This window comes from Hevea brasiliensis, chromosome 11, assembly GCF_030052815.1.
Source record: "Hevea brasiliensis isolate MT/VB/25A 57/8 chromosome 11, ASM3005281v1, whole genome shotgun sequence".
Classification (NCBI taxonomy): Eukaryota; Viridiplantae; Streptophyta; class Magnoliopsida; order Malpighiales; family Euphorbiaceae; genus Hevea; species Hevea brasiliensis.
Window position 1 is genome coordinate 12,691,163 of NC_079503.1, and position 14,908 is coordinate 12,706,070.

At 34.8% G+C, this 14,908-nt stretch overlaps 1 protein-coding gene across 3 annotated transcripts; it reads right to left on the reverse strand.

Annotated features, from left to right (window-relative positions):
* Positions 1–1,013: 1,013 nt before the first annotated feature.
* Positions 1,014–14,598, reverse strand: LOC110669879 (tocopherol cyclase, chloroplastic). 3 transcript variants are annotated; one of them, XM_021831719.2, is made up of 10 exons: positions 14,112–14,598; positions 13,775–14,019; positions 13,471–13,550; positions 12,132–12,208; positions 11,192–11,361; positions 10,694–10,791; positions 9,984–10,091; positions 9,579–9,695; positions 9,193–9,342; positions 1,014–1,599 (listed from the first exon to the last, which is right to left on the reverse strand). In XM_021831719.2, exons 1-10 carry the CDS (start codon positions 14,414–14,416, stop codon positions 1,423–1,425), a joined length of 1,527 nt encoding a protein of 508 aa, XP_021687411.2. In that variant the 5' UTR covers positions 14,417–14,598; the 3' UTR covers positions 1,014–1,422. The 3 variants fall into 3 exon arrangements, with proteins under 3 accessions (XP_021687411.2, XP_021687413.2, XP_021687412.2); XM_021831720.2 differs by lacking the exon at positions 1,014–1,599 and adding an exon at positions 2,294–4,165 and having other exon boundaries at positions 14,112–14,564; XM_021831721.2 differs by lacking the exon at positions 9,193–9,342 and having other exon boundaries at positions 14,112–14,565.
* Positions 14,599–14,908: the final 310 nt, after the last annotated feature.

Sequence of the window (14,908 nt, forward strand, 5' to 3'; positions counted from 1 at the left end):
TTTATGAAAAATTTGAACAAGACAGACTCAGGTCTCAGTTATCACGTTTGTAACACAATCTTTATATAGATCACAGGTTCCCTTCAGAAAGAAGCCAATTCTATCCACAATCAGTACAATGCCGGGTGATCAGCTCACAAAGGGCTTGGGTTTAATAAGCACACTCTTAATTATTAAGGTTATATTTAGTGTAATGCAATGTAATTAATTATATAATGTAGTTAAAAATTATAATATAATGTATGTAATTATCATTACATTCCTCTATTTGGTTGTAAAAATATAAGTAAAGTAATGATAATTTTTATTTTAATATTTTATTTATAATATTTATAATAAGTAGTAATGATTACAATGATTGGTAATTAAGTGGCAGTGATAGCTAAGTAGTGGTAATAATGACGACAAGATAGGTAGTGGTGATAGTAGTGTCCACGTGGTGATAGAAGTGAAAATAACTTAGTGGTGATAACGGTAATCAAGTGATAGTGATAGTAATAGTGATTGTGATGGTAATAGTGATTATGGTGGTGATGATGATAGTGACAAAATAAGAGCACTGGTGACAATAACAATGATGACCAAGTAATGGTAGTAATAATAGTATTGACAATAAATAAAAAAAAATCAAAATAAGTAAGCATGATATAATTGTTACGTTATTTTAAATATAATTAATTACATTATATAATTATCATTCCACCAAATGCAATTACCATTACATTATAATTATAATTTTGATTACCCCATTTCATACCTAACATGACCTTGGTGTCCCTGTTTGGACTTTATAGTATTTATTAATATTTTATGATCTAAATTGATGAAACTATAAAACATGTAATTCAAAAACCTTATGTGATCAAAGCTTTCAAAATAAAAATAAATAAATAAATAAATGTAGATTTAAATTTCAATATGAATCAAATGATGAAAAAAAAAATCTAATTATTATAATTCCAATTTAACCCCAGCCCCTGTAGGTTATTTTGTTATAGATATATTCTCTTCAATGAAAAAGAACAGAAAATTAATGGGTTCAGAAATATTTGAAAACTTCAATTAACACTCTTTATCTCTAAATTTGAGCACTTGCATCCTAGTATTTGAGCTCCTTTTACCGGCTCTCATGCATAAAGTAAATTTTCAATATCATTTCAAGGCATATCATATACTGACTCCTAATAAAATTTGCAAGAATGTATCAAATGTCTATGTAGCAATCGAGAATTGTCTGAGTGATAAAAGTGATGAACAGACATGGAAAAAGGCGATCAAGTACAGGTTGGTGCTGCCATGAAATATTCATAAGATTCCACCTACGGAAATATAGACGGACCATGTCATGCCACACTGGCCAGATCTTACTTCTCCAGTTGCAAAGATATCGATTTGTTGCAATGAAAGACCTGAACCAACTGCCTATAAGCCAGGGGGTTTGAATAGTGGAAGAAAATTGAAGATCCCATCCACGTCTAAGGGCACTCTCAGAGCACGGCTGAGAAGCTCTGGCGAAGTTGTCTTCCCTTTCCAGGTGTTAAACCACGGTCCTCCACCAACTTCTACTGCTGCCATGTCACTTGTAACATCCAAAATTATCTGCAGATAACAGAGTGGAAACTTGAAAGTGTAAGAACATGCAATTTTATGCAATGAAAAGTGAAATTAGAAGGATTGATTTGTATCTTGGGTGAGAATAATATTAACAAGGGCTCTGCAAGTCTAAAAATTTCCATCCATCTCATCTCAACTGGTATTCAAAAATATGGCTACATTGTGTTGAAATGATAGAAGCCCAATAAACAACGCAAACACATCCAGGATTCAACAATCTTTAAGAAGATACAAAATTTCAATGTTTGCATCAAATGGATTTTAGTACATACATAATTAAAAAAAAAAAAAAAAAAAAAAAAAAAAAAAAATTAATTCTGAAACCATGATGTACAAAGAGATTTCCCCATATCAAAAATAGACTTTTCTTCCACTATATTTAGATGCTAAGCTTCAGAAAATTGAAAGAAATATAAGATCCATGAAGGATGAAAGGTTCAAACTTACCCAGAACAAAACTAATGCATCAGTATAAGGTATAATGCTTGTCAATTATTTCAAAAATCAGCACAATCATAGAATGTAGTGTGTGCACCATAACGGTTTTGAATGGACTACCATTATGTAGCAGGATTCTCAATTCCAGAAAAGTGTAGAAATTAGAGAGAAATAGAGCAAGAAAGGGAAGGGAAATGGAAGGAGAAGAAATATAGAGAGAAATAGAACTTAGAGAGAAGAATTGACTGAAATCTTGATATTTCTTTGATAGTCTTCTATTACATCCTCTTCAGTTATTTATACAACTTCTCTTGCCCAACTAATTGTTCCCGCCAACTATAACAGCTACTTGACTTATCTAACTACCTCATCCCGCTCATCTCAACTACATCCTTCTTATTTTACTCTCTTCACCATAAAATTACAGCCCCTTATCCCCCTTGTTAGTAATCATAACATTCCCCACTTCAAATCATTCTTGTCCTCAATAATAAGGGAAGCTGAAATATAACACTGAAACTGTTGCCTCCATATCCAGAAAACTACCAGCAATGTTCAGCAGCAAGAAAATAACCACAAAGAATCAAAAGATGTCAATGTATTCCAACATTTTGGGTTTCCTCTTGAGTGATTTCAGGAAAGACTTCTGCTGCTGCAGCACAATGAAGCATAATGTTGACTCCACTCAAATATACCAGCACCAGCATGCCGATCAGTTTCCTTCATCATAGTTGCCTTTCTTTCTCTGCGTTCTCCATCTTTCAAATACATCTTCTTTAAGAATTACAGATGCAACTTTCTTCAAAAGTAATTTCTTCTTCAGCCTTCTCAATATCTCTTCTCCATGGAAATTAGGTAGTCACAAGAATAGAACTCATAATCATGGACCTCTTGAATTAGTAAGCTCCATCCATCCCATTACTCCAAGAAATTTCAGGTTTACATACTGTAGGTTGTGCAGCTTGAATAGACTCCTTCAATATTGCTATTTTCTGACCCAGCACTTCTTCCATTTCTAACTGAGGCAAAATCATCCTTTGTGTCATTGAGCAAAGGACTTTCACTTTATATTCAGCTCCTGTTTTCCCCTTGCATAATCTGGTTGCCCCTTATCACCCTCTTCAGCATTTTCCTTCTCAGAGTCCTCGCTCACACTAAATGTATCAGCAATGAAATCCTGCTCCATCTCAGTGCCCTTGTCATTCTTATTGGAAACCTCGCTTGAGCCATTTTGTTCTTCACTTGGCTTTTCAGAATTCCCAAGAAGTTGACCTTCATGAAATCTCTGTTTACTGACATCAGGCTTCTCCGATTTTCCCTATTTCCGAACCTTTTTTTCCAGCAACTTCTCTTGTCTTTGAATGCATTCATCATGCACTTTACTGGAGGCTTCAGCAATGTTATCATTCTCAAAACCCTGATTATTCTCATCATTTGTACCATTATCATCATTCTCAAAACTTTGCTAGATTGAATCTTCAGGAATTTGAAATTCTTGCTCCAGATCTTGAGATTGATCTTTGGATTTTGTCTCCAAAGACAATTTCTTCAACCCTTCTAATTTCTCTTCTAACAACTTATCCAATTTCTTCAATTTCTGATACAGCAACTCCCCTTCATGTTCTTTTAATCTTCTGTCAATAATTTCAAGCAGTCTGATACATGTCTAATATTGTTTGGTGGGTTGATTTGTATAAAATGGGAACAAACTCTGTAATTTGGTATTGTTAATGTCAATGAAGTCTTGATTCTTCTCGCTGTTCATTCTTTTCCTTCCTAAATTCTTGTCTTCCATGTTTTCTCCCCTTCCTGGTTCACTTTCTCCTAGATTTGCATCATTGGTATCAGAGCCAACGATCCATGGCCATGGATTTCTGTCGGTAGTTCTTCTTTTCTTTCTCCTTTCTTGAATCTAGATTTTTCCTCCTCTGTTCTTTCCATTAATTTCTCATTTCTCATTCTTACCATTTTTCTCTGTTGTAATTTCTTGAGATTTCGTTTACTAGGAAACCAATTCAATTTCTTGATTCTTGATTCCTTCTTGCACAAAACTTCTTCCCATTTGTCTATACAAAACCCCATTTGATTACACAAAATTTCTGCCATTATGATCCTGTTACGTAGAGAAGGAGAAAATATAGAAATAAGGAAAGGAATATGTAATTGGGCTAGTAGAGCAAATTAGAATTGTGGAGGGAAATTTTGTTAGGTCTATTGAGTAGTTGTTAATTGTTTTGGAGGGAAACTATGAGCAGTTATAGTTGTTAGTTGTTAAAGAGCAGTTATTAGGGAATTAGACAAGAATATGTTATAAAAGGGAGTTGAAATACCTATATTAGACATTCTGAATTCTGATCAATAATATTCTCTATCTTCTCTCTAAAATTCCCCTCTCTCTCTCTCTCTCTCTCTCTTCTATTCTATTATTTCTTCTATTTTCTTCTCTAGAATATCTACTGTTAGGACTACTGCCTAAAATTGGTATCAGAGCTTTGCATCCAAGATATCAGTGGGCAATTTTTCCTTAGGGGATGTAGCCATGACTAGATCTGTTGTGGTAGGCCCAGAGATGGTGCGGATTGCAGAATTGGAGGAACAAATGAGGAATTTGCAGGAAGCAACTCAAAGAAATGCCAAGGAACTAAATGATTTCAAGAAGGAGATGAAGGAGAAATTAAATAAGACTTCTGTAACAAATAATGCCATTCTGGAGGACTTGCGACAAATGATGATCACTCATGTGGTAGAAATGATTAAGGAAAGCAGCAGTTCAAATGAGGAGGGAAGACTGGAGATCCTAATGTTAGGGTTTTTTGGGAAAAAGGGGAAAGAAATCATCAATTCTGATTCCAATGGAGTGACAAGTAAGAATTCCTTACCAATGCCAAAGGAAACTCTAAATCTTCAGGGAAGTTCTGGTTTTGTCATGGAATCAGGTATTCAAAACATTACACTTGGAGTGTTTAGTCTTGCCCAAGAAGCAATTAATACTGATTCTTGGATTAAGGATGAAGATGAACAAAAGTTTGAAGAGAAAATTTCAAGATCTCTTAAGCATTTCAATAGTCAATCAGAAGGTAATAATGATCAAGATCCTACCCTTGACCTGAATTCTTCCATAAGAGATGGGTGCCATGAAGAGGAATCATTTGGGATTCATCAATAGTGCTGTTAAAAATATTGAAATCTTAAAAGGTATACTTCTTGGCCCTAGACTTGTCAAAATTTCTGGAAACAAAAAGGTTGTTCCTCTTGCTGAGAATGTTTTTATTAAAGGAGAAGACATGGAAGTTTATGAAAAAGAGAAGTATTGGAATCTTGATGGTAGTATATTTGAGTTGAGATCATGTAATCATATTATACTTAAGGAGAATGAGCTTGAGATCTAAAGAGGACAGAGGAAGAAAACAAATTCCTTGTCGAGGGATGACTGCAATGGAAATTTGAGCAGCAATGACAAAGTAAACTGCAAAAGTGTTATGAGAATTGATAAAAAGAATTCTGCAGAGAGCATTTTTCCTTTGGCTGAAAATGTTAAGGAAAAGTATGAGATGGCTTCCATTTATGGTTGGACATCAAGTGGTACGGTCATCTTAAAGGGAAAAAAATTGGAAATTTGGAGAAAACAAAGAAAGAAAGTTAGCTCTTTGTCAATTAATAGTTTATACTTCCATGTGTCTCTTCTCAAATGGAAGTTCAGACCTAATTTTTTCTCACAACCTATGATTTCATTCATTGGCAACCAGGGGTAGTTGACATCTGTTGCAATTCTCCAATCTGATCATATTAGAAGAGGAAAAAGAAAAAGAAAGTAAGAAAGAAAGAAAGAAAGAAAGAAAGAAAGAAAGAAATTCTGGTTCAAAGTGCCGGCTAAGGATACCATTTGGGAAGATACCACATTTATCCAAGCTCAATTTCCTAACTTCCAGCATTCTTGGGGTCAAGAATGCTCTAATGGAAAGGGTATTGCTACGTAGAGAAGGAGAAAATATAGAAATAAGGAAAGGAATATGTAATTGGGCTAGCAGAGCAAATTAGAATTTTGGAGGGAAAATTTGTTAGGTCTATTGAGTAGTTATTAATTGTTTTGGAGGGAAACTAAGAGCAGTGACAGCTGTTAGTTGTTAAAGAGCAGTTATTAGGGAATTGGAGGAGAATCTTTTATAAAATGGAGTTGAAATACCTGTATTAGACATTCTGAATTCTAATCAATAATATTCTCTATCTTCTCTCTAAAATTCCCTTCTCTCTCTCTCTCTCTCTCTCTCTCTCTCTCTCCCTTTTCTATTCTATTATTTCTTCCATTTTCTTCTCTGGAATATCTACTGTTAGGGCTACTACCTAATAGTTCCTTTCTCTGTCACAAAGACTTTATCAGAATTGAATGATAGAAAGTGTTTGTAAGGGCTTGCACTTGTGGTGTGATGAACAATATACTGCTAACCATAATTGTGATAATTAAAGATGAGGAAGATGTAGAATACAGTAAAAAAGATGGAAAGAGTGTTGATGTTGAAGATTTCTCTTGGTCCTGCGAAGAAAACCCAAAAAATAAAGGAAGTTCTGATAAAATGCAAGAAAGTGATCAAGATTTTTGGAAGAGTATTAGGTATTCGATTTGGACGAGGCTGATGTTAAAGAACCTGCGAGCAAGGAATTTGATGCTGTGGAGAGGGAAAAAATGACTACTGACTTGAATATACCCAAAGATAGTCATTTGGCTTGACTATTGGATCCAAAGGGTATTTCTGGTGGACATGCGGGGTATCCTGGCCCATCCATTCCAGTTGTGGCTGCTAATGTCAAAGCTATAGCAAAGGTTTCTGCTAATGGAAGTGTAAATCATTTAGAGGGAAAAGAACTTTTGTTGGTTGAAAATAATTTGAACAACCAAAGTGACTTGCTGCAAGATTCAAATGATTCTAGAAATGTGTCCCACAGACGTTTGGATATGGTTGAACTTCATTCTAGCTATGGAAAACACGTAACATGTAATTGTGGAGTTTGATTCTATGGATAAGTTTCCCATTGTTTCATCATTGCAGGAGAATAAACTTGCTATTGCTAATTTTGTGTTACAAGACTGTGTTGTCATTCAATGCATGAAATTGCATAAACAGAATAGGCTTTCATCACAACTTGATATTCAGGAGAATAGAGATGAGCAGGGAAAAGAATCTGTCCATGGGTATGATCATTTACAAGTTCTAGAATTGAAATTATTCTTGAACAGAATTAAGTACAAGATGAAATAGGTGTTCAATGGAAACTCAATTGGGTATTTGAGCAAGATCAAATGCAAGATGAAGCAACAAAAAAAAAGAAGTGCAGCAGAAAGTTTCTATTTTCCCGTGTTTTTGGCTCTTCAAAATTGCACAGATACTACTTGGATATATGTTGATAGTTGTAGTGGATATTTGTTTTTTTAGTATTGTTTTTCAGCTTTCTTCATTGAGGGCAAGGAAGCTTGAGGGGGAGGTATTGATACATGGCTAATATTGTTTGGTGGGTTGATTTGTATAAAAGGGGAATAAACTCGGTAATTTGGTATGGTTAATGTCAATGAAGTCTTGATTCTTCTCTTTGTTCATTCTTTTCCTTCCTAAATTCTTCTGTCTTCTATGTTTTCTCCCCTTTCTGGTTCACTTTCTCCTAAATTTGCATCACAGTCCACTAAGAACCTTTTGGTTCCGAGATTGTACTTCCATGAATCAAAAATTTCAAGAACAGAATTTCAGTAGAAGAGAAGGAAGTAATATTTTATCAGACGTGAAACAAAGAAATAGAAGTGGAAACCCTAGGAAATAGATCTGAAGAGACCACTTGTTATGTATCTGACCAGCAGACCTTTGAAACACAGAAAAGAACTAAAAAGAGACTTGGTTGAGAAAAGAAACAGAAATGGGAGAGAATTTAGAGAGAATTTGAGAAGAGAGAAAGATAATTCTTGTATTGGTTCTGAGAGTTTCAAGAAGAGAGAAGAAGAAGAAAATAGAACAGAAGAATAGATACAAGAACTTCAAGAAAGCAAAGAAAATCAAGAAAGAATAGAGACCTGACTCTTGGAAACCAAAATAGGAATCCAGTGGAAGGGAATTTTGAGGGAAAACCAAGACAATATGAAGAAGAATTCAAAGAAGGAAGAAGAACAGAAAAGAAATCTGAAGAGAGGAAAGGGAAGAGAAATAGAAGAAAGTAAGAAGGTAGATCAAAGAAGGAAGCACAGAAGAAGAAGAAGAAGAAGAAGAAGAAGAAGAATAGAGAGGACAGTTTCAAGAAAGAACGTGGAATTTAGGGCCTGCAATGCAGTGAGCCATAATTGCAACTCCCCTTATGCAGATTTGAAACAATGCTGAATCAAAATCAAGCTCTGATACTACTTGTTATGGAGCAGGATTCTCAATTCCAGAAAAGAGCAGAAATTAGAGAAAAATAGAGAAAGGTAAGGGAAATAAAAGGATGAGAAATATAAAGTGAAATAGAACTTAGAGAGAAGAATAAAGAGAATTAGAGGAAGAACTGACTGAAATCTTGATATTTCTTGGATGGTCTTTTGTTATAGCCTCTTCAATTATTTATACAACCTCTCTTGCCTAATTAATTGTTCCCACCAACTATAACAGCTGCTATAACACTAATAGACTTATCTATGTCTAACTACTTCTTCCAACTCATCTCAACTACATCTTCTTACTCTACTCTCTTCACCATACAATTACAGCCCCTTATTCACCTGATTAGTACTTATAAAAACTACCTTCTATCTGAGAACTGTGGTGATTATTGAAAGGGATTCATGTTTGAATGGACTACCTTCTGAGTGCTGTGGTGATTATTGAAAGGAATTCATGCTCAGTCAAATTCATAGCATGCAATCCATGGACTAGTAGGATTAACAATGTGCAGGAGAGACTATAAAACCAAAATAATTAAGACAACATTGCTAACTATTTTCTTGCACAGCCAACAATCTTGAGACTTTAGCTATTTTTCTTTCGTAATAGCCAGTCCAATTGATGCCACTGCTCATAGGTCAATCACTATTGAGGTTAGAATTGTATGGTGTTATTAAAACCAGTTAATTCTATGCATAGAGTGGACAAGGATATGGAAGTGTGAGCGTGCAAAACAAAAATGCACCTTGCCCTTAGAGCCATCATATCTTCGTTCCCATAATTTCAATTTCAGAACACCATAACAAGTATCTTTGCAAGCTGGAGCAAGGCCAGCCTCTATTGTTGGAGCACGCAGTGTTGTTCCTGGATCCTTTGTTGTTGCCTCCAATTCAACCTGCTCAGAAACAATAAATTACACCTCTAATTGATAACTCTAACCTCCATATATATCCATTGGATATTTGACACAACACTTGAGAAGTTCTGGCAGAACTGTATGGACTAGCAAGTGCTTCCTGCTTTTATATTTGTCCTCAGAAGAACAATACCAAATTTTAAGGGGATTTTCCAATGTGACCCTCTTAAAACTAGCATAGAGGAAAGCAGAAATTTGAAGAGATTAATGGTTACCAAATGTGTCTCATTCTCAGCAGTTACGAACCAGTAACCCCATGGGCTGATTTCCCAAGTTACAACACCTTTCCATGGTACAAATTCATAGAAAATTCCATCATAATGCAGTCCAATCTGCACCAATAGACATTGTAATGTATGTGTCAGTTATTATACAAGAGTAGTTCCAACTTGTTCAGAGTGAGAAAATTTCAGGCTTTCAATAAGTCAAAACATATCAAGGCAAATTCAAAATAAGGTTTTACAATGGTTTGCAAAATCCAACAGTATAACAATTGCATAGTGAATTAGTGATGACCATATATATATTTCAACAGGGCAATAAAAGTTTGTTGCAAGAAACAAATTTACTGAAATGAAGAGAAGTGGAGAATCAAGAGTAGAAATTGCATAGAAAAGTACCAATGCAGCATTTTCAAAGGTCACAGTTAGTCCAGGCAATTGCCTCAGCCCACCACCCACAGTCAAAGCAACTTCTCCGCTTGCACCTTCAAAGACATTACACTGAGCCTGCAGTCAAATATCAACCATTGAATATGCAAGCAAATAACTCTTTTCATCTGCTTAAGAAAAAAAGGGGCTAGGTATATTTAGACAATTACAACTCTCAAACCATTTAGCAGCACATTATTCTGGATGTTAATAAAACAGCTGTCTCACAAAAAGAACCTAGCAAAGTGCAGATGTCTTCAAACAGAAAAAGTTTTGCTAACACTTGGCACATTAAAAAACAAGGTATCTGATAAGGTTAATGAGAAAATCAGGATAAATAATCATATGCAGAGTTGATGTCTTCTTCAACTGTTCCATCTACTAGATTGAGAGGTGTCCTCTTAACTATTTTCAGTGCTAATAATTGCATGAAGCAGTGAAAAAGTACTGCATTTTCACAACCACACACCATAACATGAGTGAGGTATTGAGCATAGGATATTTTGTTTTGAAAATAAATTAAATAATTCACTATATGATGCAAAAAGCCAGGTGAAATTGTAAATTATCCATTCACTTGGAGTGTAATGGGCAAGGGATGAACTCCATGTGCAGAAAAGATGCTACAAATTGATAAGCTGACCATTTGCCAACATGTCACAAAAGGACTAAACATTTACCCAAAACCATTTCCTTGGGAAGCCTCCACCCCAGTTCTTTTCTGAGTAAGAAGGTGCATCTTTGAAATCAAATCTTTCACCATCCCACTCTATCCAGCCTGCATTCCAATCAAATCCCAAGGCATTATTCCCATATATGCAGCTGCAATACACCTTGTCACACTGACGATAGCAACAAAACTAGAACACAGTTATCTCTTAGAATCTATGAATACTGTCATCTCACAAACTTGCTCCCTCATGGCCTACAAAGCAGCATCACCACAAATAGAATGCAGAAGGTCCAAATATATTGTATTTTGCTACCGAATAAAATCTTCTATAAAAACTTCATGGCATATTAGACGCACTGTTTTAGTGGTTCAAGTTAAGGAGGCCCATTACAGATGATCAAGTGGCTGGAATTCTGTTCCCTTCATTTATGTGGTATTAGGCAGCCAAACAATTTTTTCATATATCTTATATTCTATAAGTGAGAAGAAAGAGATTAGCTAATGCCTGTTGAAAGTCCGGCTGCCATGCATATTTGCCAATGGGGTTCAAATACAGGAAATGCAGCAGGCCAGCCTGCAGTGGACTGTTGTTTGGATCCCACATTACCCCATCCATAAACAGGGCGAGTACTGTACTCCCAACGTGCAGTTTTCACAGTTTTCACATAATCTGACCTGCATTTAGGAGCTACCCACGTCAAAAAACCAATTTATCTAGTTAGCTCTAAACAAATGAAGGCATTGAAAAAAGCATTTTCAGTTATTCAACTCTCAAACAATGATATATTTAATACTTACAATCCAAGTCATAAATTTGTCAACATCCTAAACAAAGTCAATTAGTTTGACTAATACAACATTTTAAGGTTTGATCATTATCTTTAACAAAAAACTGGAAAATAGGGTGGAATTGGTTGAGTTTATGGCTCATATTTCAGAGAAGATATTGCACACTAAAAGACCCAGGCAAATTGGGGGAAGGGGCTCTCTGGAGGGGGCAAAGCAAATCCTCCATTGAAGAATGTCCAAGTTTTGAGTCAAGCCTATCAGTAAATATGTTGGAGATCCTACCCCTGCAGTACAGTATTATAGACTAGGGCAATGCTAATTATGGGATATATTTTATAATTGTGAGTTTTTCCTAATCCTCCTTGTAAAAGGAGAACTCTAGTATCTCTATAACTAGGCACTTGTAATCATTTCCTTTATAGTGAAAATGAGCAGGTGGCTCTTGAAGTGACCAGTGCCATGACTCTCCATTTCCATAATACATCAATACACCATTAATAAACATAAAAAGTCCCCATGAAAGAAAAGTGCCAGCCAGCTCCAAGAAAACATCTTATTGTATCCTACAACAAATGATATCATATGATGCAGAATACTAAATTCTGAAATTCAAAATCAAAACTATGGCTACAAGTAGTAACATAAGTGCAAAATACCTGCCATCATCACGAATAAAACCTTGATGCCATAATGGGGTGACTTGAAAACCTTCTGAAACCATTCTATTAAACTCCTATACAAAGCATCACATAAAAGTAAACCATAGGTTGTGGCTTGGATTCATTTCACATAATTGAAAAAGATCAACCCCTCTCTCCCCCACCAAAAAATATAGAAAAAAAATGGAGAAAGAAAAATAAGAATTTACTTCTTATCTTGGACTGAAACATTTTGCTTAGAAAATGGCCAAAGAGAGAATTAAAAGGGGAAAAAAAAAGGAAAAAAAAAAAAAACAATTACATTTTTCATGAATAACAGTTTACCCCAGCTATTCCAAAAATATACATTTGAGTCCTTGGACTAGTATTAGTGCAAAAGAAGCTAATTTGTGAGAATAAAGTGTTCATAATATTAAAAGTAAAGCAATAAAGTGTAATCAAAATTTCAAATCAAGAGACTAAAGTGTGGTAAAAGTTTTATTTTACTACTTTTGAAGGACTAAATGTTTTGCTATTCTTAAACTATAAGGACTTAAGTGCATATTGTTGATATTGTAGGAAGTAGGAACTCAACTGTTTCTCATCCAAAATCCTAGGGAGCTTCGGGTGGTTATACAAAAATATCAGGTCAGGTTAAATAGCATACAAGGAAATGACAATCCACTATATTTTTTCCCCAGTCTTGAGATAGTATTCATAAAAGAAATTAAATATTACCAACAAGGAACTGCATGGGTAGATTAATGCCAACTAGCTGGCAAGCTTACAACCTAAAAGTGATGTTACAACATATATATTACAACTTAATTTCTATGAACTAACTTTGGCATAATTTACTCTATAATTTGAAAATTGCAAAAGTAATTACAGAGGTTTTTTGGGCAGTAAAATAACACATTGTCTGCATGGTATGAAGATGTTCCTATGTACCAAATCTTTCTAGCCTTGTAGATCTGACGACATGAAGCAGGAAAAAGAAAAATCATTCTTAATGGATTAGACACTAATTTCTCCTGTGTAAGATCGTCATACCCAATTAGTTGCTGATTAACAAGAATTGCTTGTACAAGGACAATTTGAACATCTGACAGGAAATTCTGATAGGCAAATCAACCAGATCAAAATAAAAACCATAAAGTTATCATTTTAAATTAAACACTGACACAGATAAAAGGTCTACAACACCAAAGCAAGTCTTTAGTAGTAAATATCCATGATTGCTAGAAGAAACCTTTTCTTATGTAGTTAAACCTTATAACCTGGGGGATTTGATTTTAACAAAAATGAATTTCAACATTTTCACTGAAACAATTTAATCCAAGAAATTTATATCAACCTGAGGAGGAACCTCCTTGGATGGAGGCTGCATGCCTTTCTCAGCCACAAAAGTATTTCCCAACATCAGTTCATGCCTACCTATGCATTAAGGAATTATTAATTAGAATCTAAACAGAGAATTCCATCTATTTTAAGCAACAGACCACGAAGTTGAAGCAAGATGCACACAAAACACAAAATGGTGGGAATATGCAAGCGCAAGAACTGATTGTATAGCCTTAATTGTAGCTAGAAGTTAGTAATAGTAGTAAACCAAAGTGAATTATCCGACTGGAAACACAGCTTGAAACATTGAAACTTACTTCCCCAGAAGTTCTGAGATTCTTCAGAATATTGACATATATACTTGTCAGAAGCCCCGAGAATTTGAGCACCAACTCCAGTGGATCTGGGTCCATGCTGTGCCACTTCCAAGGGCGACAATTTCTTCCGAAATGCTGGATTCTCCACAGAATACATGAAACAAAAGCTCTCCTTCCGCTCAGGAATAGAGACCTTGAAGTACCAACCCTCAAAAAATTGCCGCGTGGTTCCATCAAAATGGTACCTGATTAAACCAAAGAACCCAATAAAACAACTCTCTGAAATGCAGAGGAAGCTAATTAAATCCAAAAAAAAGAAATCCCAATTAAACACTACCCGCTGTGAGGAGTTCGAAGCTCACGGTTGGGAGGAGTGGCGACATAAACGGGACTCGCAGAGGCCACACCCTCAGTACCTCCTCTTTCAACAGTCGAAGTTTGACGGTCAGTCACCGAATTGGAAACCAAGAGTCGGGACCTCGATGATCGAAACCCTACTTGCAGTGACCGCCAATGAATTCCGACGGAGCTTTGATTCAAACGGAAAGGTTTAAGGGTGGAACAAGGGTTTAGAGCAGGAAATCCCATATTGGAAGAGAAAGGGTGAAGATGGTAGAGCGAGCATTGGAAGTTAGCTTCCATTGTTGGATTACAGAAAATTAACAGTAGATAACTGAGCTTAAATTCTATAAAACTTTTAGAAGAAAACCGAAAATTTCATGGAAAATGTTTTAAGCGATCCTTAGAAAATATATTTTATATGATTTTTAATTTTAAAAATGGAAAATGATTTCTATAGTTCAGAGATGAACACGTTTTTCAAATTGAAAAGGCCAAATTACTATAACGTTTTCAAATTGAAAATGTTAAATTACTATAATGTCTCTGTATTTTGTAAAAATTCATTAATGGGTCCTAAAATTTTTTAAGATATATATATATAAAAAATAAAGTTTTAGTATTAAATTAATTTTATTCAAATTTTTTGCTTAATTAATTTTATTTATATAAATTTTCTTTTATTTTAATAGTAAATTTTTAAATTAATTTGTGGCAGAATTATTTGAAAAGTATATTTTTTTAATGCTTTTATATATAAATTAATAGTAATTTATGTTATTATTTTATTTAATA

Coding starts and splice junctions, on each gene's coding strand:
- LOC110669879 (XM_021831719.2), bottom strand. CDS start 14,416: ATGGAAGCTAACTTCCAATGCTCGCTCTACCATCTTCACCCTTTCTCT. Junction 14,020..14,111: donor CTTCGAACTCCTCACAGCGG/GTAGTGTTTAAT, acceptor TGGTTTAATCAG/GTACCATTTTGATGGAACCA. Junction 10,792..11,191: donor GGCAGCCGGACTTTCAACAG/GCATTAGCTAAT, acceptor ATTGGAATGCAG/GCTGGATAGAGTGGGATGGT.